Source organism: Gigantopelta aegis, chromosome 8 (genome assembly GCF_016097555.1).
Source record: "Gigantopelta aegis isolate Gae_Host chromosome 8, Gae_host_genome, whole genome shotgun sequence".
In the NCBI taxonomy this organism is placed as follows: Eukaryota; Metazoa; Mollusca; class Gastropoda; order Neomphalida; family Peltospiridae; genus Gigantopelta; species Gigantopelta aegis.
The window spans coordinates 30,569,131-30,578,814 of record NC_054706.1 but is presented as its reverse complement, the minus strand read 5'-3'; the positions used below and the strand labels follow the sequence as shown (position 1 = coordinate 30,578,814).

At 42.7% G+C, this 9,684-nt stretch overlaps 1 protein-coding gene across 1 annotated transcript in view; it reads right to left on the bottom strand.

The window, feature by feature from the left end:
* Positions 1 to 1,329: 1,329 nt before the first annotated feature.
* The window catches only part of LOC121380096, a 9,591-nt gene continuing 1,236 nt past the window's right edge, over positions 1,330 to 9,684 (bottom strand). The window contains exons 2-5 of the mRNA XM_041508849.1: positions 8,774 to 8,831; positions 7,749 to 7,967; positions 6,060 to 6,545; positions 1,330 to 1,672 (exon numbers count right to left, since the gene is read on the bottom strand). Of these exons, the coding sequence (XP_041364783.1) occupies positions 1,503 to 1,672; positions 6,060 to 6,545; positions 7,749 to 7,967; positions 8,774 to 8,831 (933 nt within the window). The 3' untranslated portion in view covers positions 1,330 to 1,502. The remainder of the gene's footprint in view (positions 1,673 to 6,059; positions 6,546 to 7,748; positions 7,968 to 8,773; positions 8,832 to 9,684) is intronic.

Sequence of the window (9,684 nt, the reverse complement as noted above, 5' to 3'; positions counted from 1 at the left end):
TGTGTTTATCACTAAATATATTATAACGTGCAGCCGTTAAATGTCTACTGAATGGAAAATTGCAAGAAACCAAATGTTAAAGTTTGTTTTGTTTAACACTATGATTGAATGCACTATAGAACATTGGTTTATTAATCATCGGCAACCGGATGTCAAATATTTGGTTATTCTGACTTATAGTCTCAGATAGGAAATCCGATATATTCTTTCCTTTATATGCACCATCCCACAGTCAGGAAAATATATACCATGGCCTTTGATATACCAGTCGTGGTGCTCTTGGACACTTCAATGGGCCCACTGACAGCGATCGATCTTAGACCGATCGCGCATCAGGCGAGCGCTTTACCATTTGGCTACGTCCCGCCATTGGAACAACAATGGAACCTCTCCGACTGCTGCATAAAGATATCGTGTCAATATCGTATCTTAGAACCTCTTTCCACAGTAACAACCTGGCATCGTCGTGTCATGCTCCTAACCAGTCTTTGGTAAGATCATTGTATTTCTCCAAAATTGCAACTCCTAGGTCCTGCAGTGTCTGGCTGAACCTGGCGTTGTGAAATGGCTACACCTGTACCATGTGCCGCACATGTTCAATTGGATTGAGGTCTGGGGACCGAGCTGGCCACTCCATTTGCACTATGGTTTCCTGTTTATGATAGTCATTAACGACCCTAGCATGATGTGGACGTGCACTGATGTCAATGCTGATGGAACCAGGACCTAAAGCACCTGCGTATGGTGTAACGTTGGGATCCAGTATTTCGTCTATATAACGGATACCTGTTATTAGAGACTGGTTTTAAAATCCCTGCTGATCCATCCCAAAATCATTACCCACCTACTACCATAGCAGTCACGTCCATCAACGTAGGCATGGCTGTATCGTTCACTTACCCTTTTGAACACCACGGAATAATTATCACCAAATCTAGACATTTGGATTAAAATGTACAATGTAATATAATATAATCCCTAGCAAACTTTGAGTAGCATATATTTATTTGACGGGGGTGGAGGGTGGGGGCGGATTCTTTATTTTGTGGGGGTTGTGGATTTATTGTTGTTTCTTTTTTTCTTTTTTCGGGGATGGGGGTTCTGTTGTTTTTGTTTGTTTTCTTCTCTTTTTTTGATGGGGGGGGGGGGGGCTTTGGGTGGTTGATTTTTGTTTTTAAGGGGGAAGAGAGGGTGATGGGTTTTTGTTTTTGTTTTGCTTTTCTAATTTGTGGTAGGCGGACTAGGGTGGGAACATCAAATAAGTAGAGATGCAAAGCTGTATTATAATTTAAACAACCAAACACACAATCAATCCCATATTGCTTTATTTCGCATTTTACTTAATTTTTATAACCTTGGACAGTTCTGATTATGAACCCTCGAACCCTTGATCTTCTCTCAAATCAAATTTAAAAACAATAAACCGCGATTGAACCATCAACGAGAAATCAACCCTGTATGCTTTATAAGGGTTCAACCAGCATGGGAGTTGATGTGTTCTCTTAGTGACACCCGGGCACGTTGTGTGGGTAGTCGCAGGCCTGAATGATGTCGTGGAAGACTGTCCCGAAGGAACATTCCATCCTGATGCCAAGCTGGAAGTAGCACTGGTAGTAATGGATGCAGTCAGACGGATCACGGACCAGACCGTCCGGCCGGCCGCGACAGATCGCTACAAGAAAGAAAAACAATAGCAAAATGAATTATTATTACCGGCCTCGGTGATGCCGTGGTTAAGCCAACGTACATAAGGCTGGTGAGTACTGCTGAACAACAAAATAACCCCGAAAATATAAATTTAGTTTTTGTCAATTTATTTACGTTTATCAGTTTGAATCCGATAAATTTTTGGTTGTTAAAATTGCCAATGCTTTGTCGACATTTTAGGCTCATTTTGACAGTTTATTTACTGAATTAATTGTATCATTCATTCATATATCATATATATAAATATTTGTGTTACTTTTATTGTTCAGTATACGTTCATAGACTGTTTTCATTTACGTTTAAAGTTACAGTCTATGGTTACCATATTATAACATCATGTACAAATATGAAATACAAGCTCAAATGTACTTTTAAAAAACTCGTGTGTGTTCGCTATGAACGGAGATCGTCAAAAGTATACGCTCGATTCGTCGCCTGTGCCGTCATAGCTCGGCAAAGCACAAACGACAGCCTGTTGTCAGTAATGTGTTTCAGTTGACACGTGCGTTTGCCGATTTCAAATTATAGGGTTCGTCTCAAAAAATTAAAAGAGAAATCTTGCGCTGTACGAAGAACGTTCGGTTGAGGATACGGTACTAGTCTTTCGTTAAAACCGCTTTGATCTTGACAACGTATTATCGAGAATCGTGCTTTCCTATTTCAGAATTAATATTTTATAAAGTGTTAGTAGAACATTCAAAGTTTAGTTTGTATACTAGTAACACATTAATCATGTATATATTTTTAAAATAAAATATACTAAAATAGACAATGAACGTTTTCATTTCTTAATTTTACGTGTTAAAATGACAAATTCAAATAAATATTCTTTCTTTTGGAAAGGGTAAAGTTAGGGTTTTTTTGTTTTGTTTAACGACATCAATGTTAGAGCATATTGATTTAATAATCATCCGACGCCATATAACCGTAAATAAAATGTGTTGAGTGCGTCGTTAAATAAAACATATCCTATTCTTCCTTTCATCTGCTGTTGGATGTCTAACATTTGGTAATTTTGACATATAATCTTAGTGAGGAATCGGGTGCATGTGCAGGGGGAGAGTATTGGTGGTCGAAACCTTTGCCTGCCCAAGCTTAAAGAAAATTGAAATGTATTTTCTGGGGGAGCATGACCCCATATAAACTTCGCTTAACACATTCTATAGGGTGTATACTACCAAATCAAATCCCATAGACGACAATAGTAACATATGCGGCTAAAACTCCTACCTGCAACGTATCAACCGACATAAACGCCACGGATATAAATACTACCACCCCTTACACTTAAAGTGAATCAGAAAAAAATGGGGGTCAAGCTGCTCGTTTCTGAGATAACGGGTAGCGTCTATGACTACCCTAGTTTCGCACAAAATTTGAGTACTTTTTTTTACAGGTACCCCATACATGTTTCAAGCACAAGGCTACTTGACACATTGGTACTAGATGAAATAAAATTGAACATTTATTTTACCCAGATGAAACTATTATTTTTTACAACCAACACACTCACATTTATAACCAATCACAGGACTTGTGGTGTTCACTTCTCTATCAAAAGTTCGGTGCACCTCCAACTTTGACCCAGCCGGAAGTTATTTGGTATAGTACTACCTATAACCCTAGCCCCGCTGAAATCCCTGCACACGCGCCTTGGAAACCCGCTACATTTTTTTTTAGCAAGGGATCGTTTATATATACTCTTCAAAAAAAGAAACGCAAAAGGGTACAAATGGGTTATAACTCCGATTTTATGTTTCCTACCGGTTCATGCTTTGTGAATATAAGGTCATTGCATGTCCCAAACACATTCCCACGGTTACATTCGATAAAACGCAGCTACTGTACAATAAAGTTCCAAAATGTGAATATTCGCAAAAACGCAGCCACGTGCAAACCATGTCACCACTGCACGTGCGTTGTCTGCACGTGCAACATGAACACCGACAGTATAAAAGTGCAGGGTGTTCGCTTGCCTGGCCTCTGTATCTGGCCGACAGTTGACAATCCAGGACATGCCACGTCTCAGTGAACCGCAGAGAAACAATGCCATCGGCCGACTAGACGCAGGCGAATCCAGAACGGCCGTTGCCAGGGCATTCCATGTGTCCCCAAGCACCATCTCCAGACTGTGGGACCATTACCAGCAACATGGATCAACACGTGACCTCCCTAGATCCGGTCGACCACGGGTCACTACCCCCGGGCAGGACCGCTACATCCGGGTACGCCACCTTCGGGAACGATTGACTACTGCCACCTCCACAGCCGCAGCAATACCAGGTTTGCGCAGGATATCCGACCAGACGGTACGGAACCGCCTACGTGAGGTAGGAATTCGTGCCAGACGTCCAGTTCGAGGTGTCATCTTAACACCACAACACCGTCGACTCCGACTGCAGTGGTGCCAGATTCATCGACAATGGCCTCAACTGCGATGGAGACAGGTGTGGTTCAGTGACGAGTCCCGATTTCTGCTCCGACGTCATGATGGAAGATGTCGCGTGTATAGGCGTCGTGGTGAACGTTATGCGGCAAACTGCGTGCAGGAAGTGGACAGATTCGGCGGGGGTAGTGTCATGGTGTGGGCAGCCATCTCACACACTGGCAGAACTGACCTGGTCCACGTGCAGGGCAACCTGAATGCACAGGGCTACATTGACCAGATCCTCCAGCCACACATCGTTCCAGTTATGGCCAACGTCAACGCAGTGTTCCAACATGACAACGCCAGGCCTCACACAGCACGTCTCACAACGGCTTTCCTACAGAACAACAACATTAATGTCCTTCCTTGGCCATCGATATCACCGGATTTGATCCCAATTGAGCATCTATGGGACGAGTTGGACCGACGCCTCCGACAGCGAGAACCACAGCCCCAGACCCTGCCCGAGCTGGCAGCAGCCTTGCAGGCCGAGTGGGCCACCATCCCCCGGGACGTCATCCGTACTCTGGTTGCTTCAATGAGCAGGCGGTGCCAGGCAGTTGTCAACACACGCGGAGGCCACACCCGGTATTGACTCCAGATGACCTTGACCTTGGTGGTGTGTCCTATCACTTACTCACAATGGACTAGAGTGAATTGTGAACAATCCTGCAACATTTGGTAATTATCGGACTCACCATTCAATAATTAAATCAATTCTCCAAATGTTACGACAATGTGGTTTTGCGTTTCTTCTTTTGAAGAGTATATATACCATCCCACAGACAGAATATCACATACCATGGTATTTTATATACCCGCCGATGGGGATCGATCCTAGACTGACCGCGCATTTCCAAAAAACACCTTTTTAGGTCTAAGTAATGAATAAAAATAACATATAGTCTTGAAAAATGTTACGTAAATCGAATACAGTTCTTCCTCTACGTAGAGCGTTACGTAATTAGTAGCACCCCCTTGCATGTAACACGTATGCCAACTGCTGGCCACTGTCAAAATTTCAAGGCAAATCCCTCACCCACCGATCTCTGGAAAGGCGTTCTACCATACCTCTTTGGATATAAATATGTTTTGGAGATATGAGACGACCCCTCAATCAAGACAGTTAAATTTGTTCAAAGTCACGTAAGAAACTCAGCGCCTGTGCAAATCACATAAAGTCCCAGTTTTACTGGCGTCCCGCTAAATGAAGAAAAACAAAGCTGGTCATTGCGTTTGTAGTTGACCTAGATAATGTAGATAAGCGAGCATTGTGAAACTATAGCGATGTGGTGGACCGTTTATGTACCAAACAGAACTGAACCATCCATTCTATATGCTTAAATAATAAAAATATCCCAGGGACTGCAGCTTTAACACACATGTACGCACGCACACACACAGAGCCGTGTAGGCAGACAGATACATATTGATTAATTAATTATCGACTAGTAGATGTCCAACATTTGGTAATTCTGACAAGAAGTCAGAATACATTGTTTTTCTAATGTAGCAAGGGATCTTTTATATGCATTTTCCTACAGATAGGAAAACACATACCACGGCCTTTGACCAGTTGCGGTGCACTGGTGCACTTAATTAATTCAGTTTGTTTTGTTAAACGATACCACTAAAGCACATTGATTAATCACCGGCTATTGGATGTTGGTAAACATTTGGTAATTTTGACAAGTAGTCTCCAAAGAAAAGCCGCTACATTTTCTTCTATTTGCAGCAAATGACTTTTTATATGCATTTTCCCATAAACTTGACAGCACATACCACGACGTTTGATATACCAGTCGGGGAGGGGATTACTGGTTAGAATGGTGGAAACGCAAAGGGTTTGCCAATGAGATTTGATCCTACAACCTAAGCACCTCAAGCGAGCGCCTTAGCCTGATTGGTTTGTATAAATACATACTGTAATATTGCTGTACTGGTGGGCGAGTCACCGGAATAAATGGAATTATTTGCTTTGTTGTCTGCTGGATGTTCTTGGTCTGTGTAACAAGAGGTGCATGATGCATGGTGGACCTTTTCGTCATCTTGGTGATGAATTGATGGTTTCGTGTGGTGGACCCTGGTGTACTTCTTGTCTGTTTTGTGGTACGAAACTGAGGCGCGAGAGTCGAGACTGGACGGGGACTCTTCGTTGACGGCACAGGCGTGGGAGCATGCGTAGTGCCCAGCGGCGGGAGAAACACCTGTAGAGTTGTCAGTGGCGGTATGTACAGTCCCGGTCGGCAGTGGACATTGGCGGGAAGGTCGCAGTACTTGAGGGTCACGTTGAAGAGAAGTCCGGTGAAGCATTTGGCGGGAACCGCTCGTCCATTAGCGCATATGTAATACTCGTTACATGCGTACGGGCTGGGGTAGAAGTCGCTGGCTTTCCCGGCACAAGAAAAGGCTAAAAAGAGGAATTCATGAACGAGACTGTATCAACTGCTAATATAAATCCTTAATCTGGAAAAGACACTTCCAGGCAGGTTGGAACCGAGGAAGCCGGTGGCAGGAGGTCCTCTGCCCCCCTCTCCTCACTTGACGACTAAGTGTACGGTATTTTTTATCCTACTATAAATAAAGATAAAATTTGGCTTCGAAGATAAATTACTTCTCTCTCTCTCTCCCCTTTTTAAAAAGTGAAAAACCAACACCACGACAACAGCTTCGAACAACATTTGCAAATCTAGATACTACCAGCAAAACTTAAATGTTATGAAATAAAATAAATAAATAAAAACCTACAAAAATTATTAATTCTTTAGAATAATTTCACATACACTCGATTTGTTGGGGAAAAAATCTCGATTCTGAAATAAGTTATTGGAATGGTAGTGAGCGTCCTCGGCTGTGGGGTCTACTCCTAAAACCTTGAAAAAGGAGAAATATGTGGTTTAAACTTGGTTTACAACATTCGCTTTGTTTGTGATTATTTTTAGGAGAGTCAAAACACGAGGTTACCATACATGTATGAACGTGCAACTCTAATACTGTATTCATTTAATGCTCTTGATATAACCTTTGGGAAATGGGAAAAAGGTTTAACGTGCACATTCAGAGCAAGCTGTTGTAGCGCACGCCTGTCCTGGGCACATGTACCGGCCTCAGCCGGTTCCTCCGTCCAGGACAGGAAAGGGTGGGGAGGGTGAAGGAGGGGCCGCCTGTACTGGCAGGTGCAAGGGAGCACCAGCAGTCCAGGCGTAGTTGGAAACAGGCGGGAGGTGGAATGGTGCTATGTAATTTGGAATGTCCCGTAGGATTAAGCCAAAGGGAAATGGTGCGCATTTTACCGAAGGAAGTTTGGCGCAATTTTGATGGTCGTTCTAAAAATAAAGGGTTATAACCTTTACTTCTGTTCTGCCTTTTATAATAACGTTTTGTTATATAATGTTTTATAGAACGCGAGTGAATGGTAGTTATATTAAAATACACATTCCATGCTAACCATGCAATTAAATCAATGTCTCACACTATCCTGGTCTCGTTTGTTTTCCAGATTGATTCGAACTCTACATACCGTTTTTTAGAAGTTTCATGGATTATTTCGGTTAGTGACGTGGTACTCGGTGTGATGCCTGGTATAAAAGGAAAGTTTATACTTAATACTTACTGTGACGTCCTGGAATTCCCGCCAAAGGCGTCTGAGCCGTACTGCATTGTACATTATGTGGTACGTCACAGCCTAGGATCCTGGGATTGAACATCTTCCCGTTTACACACGTCAACTTCGTCTGCAGCCCGTTTCTACAGATGATGTATTGGTGACAAGCAACAGGGTCGGGGTAAATTCCATCCGCTCGAGTAGAACAATCGAACGCTGCGCTTGATACTGTAATGAAACATTTGTCTTTTTTACAGTATTAATTAATGGGGGGGGGGGGGGGGTAATTATTTTATTATTTTTATTTTATTGGGGTTTTTTTGGAGGGGTGGGGGATGGGTACGCCGTTTTTTTGTGGGGTTGGGTTTTTGTTATGTTGGGGGGGGTTTGTTGTTGGGTTTTTTTTTTGGGGGGGGGGGGGTTTGTGCATGGGTTAATATTACGGTAGCAACATTGGTATATTGGGAACATAACAATTTGAGAATTATCCTCTATCCCGGCTACATTTGAGAGATTTTCAGACTGGGACAGCCTTTTTTAGATTTAGTTTCACATAAGCACAAAAATAATATGATGCCCTACATCTGGTACACAAAATCTTATGGTGTTTGCTTTCTTGACTTTGGAAAAGAGTGTTCGATAGAAGTACAGTGGCAGATATAAGGCCACCACCCTACCCCTACCCTACCCCCACCCCCACCCCCACCCCCACCCCCGCCTAAATTTTGCGACATTTTGTTTTTCTTCATATTTTACGTTGGAGATTCCGAGAAATCCCTTCGGAAACGTTTGTGGTCTTCGGCCACATGTCACTGCCTAAAACCCACCCCCAAATGGATTTTCTGGATCCGCCACTGTGAAGTACCTTAATATGTTTCGGCAGTGAGGTTTCTTTTGTGTTGAAATATATACATGATAGACACCAAAAATTGGCGTGATTTACAATGTGTCGAGGTGGAACTAAATAGGCACCACTTTGCTTTCATCATTTTGTAAAAAGAAATAATCTGGTTTTAAAAGTACTCTGTACAAACCTTGTCCAGTCAGTGCAACAATGTGACACACACTCCATAAGACGATCTTCATCAACATCTGCAAAGACGTAGTGGCATGGTAAATAAATATCATATCAGCAGTATTTCAGTATGTTGTTTTCAGTACTCTACTACTAACTACTATTATTATTATTACCCACCTGCACGTCGTTGGGGGTTGGGGGGAGGGGGGGGGGGGGGGGTAATACGACGTCCCGCTCTACCAACTGCATTTCTGATTAGATTTTCTTGAAACTTCACATATAGGAACAGGATCACGATATTATCTTGAACAAGTTTTCGTTTTTTTTGCCTCTCTGCGTCAAAGGTCAAGGTCACATGTTAAGAATAGAAATTACGACACCATCGCTCTGCCGACTTTACTTCTTATCCGATTTTCATTAAACTTCACATATATCAAAAGGATCGTGATATTTCGAACGAGTTCGTATTTTGCTTATCTGCGTAGGGCTATTGAAAACGATTGACAGCAACTGACACTGTCGTAATACCAATCAACATTCAATGTATTCAAAGTGAAAGGACAGAAACCGTAAAGAATGCATGCAAATGCATTGCAATTAATTATGGAGTTGAAATGGCACTGAAATCTGAAATATTTCTCATAAGTAATTTAGTCAAGCCATGTTGGTAAATACCCAGTAGATAACGGAACATGTAACAGTAAAACCTCCCAACATCATGTTTAAGTTCCGTCAGCGCGGACAACCACTTCTAGACGCCCGTTTGGCGCGGACAACCACTTCTAGACGCCCGTCAGCGCGGACAACCACTTCTAGACGCCCGTTAGCGCGGACAACCACTTCTAGACGCCCGTTAGCGCGGACAACCACTTCTAGACGCCCGTTAGCGCGGACAACCACTTCTAGACGCCCGTTTGGCTGCAATAC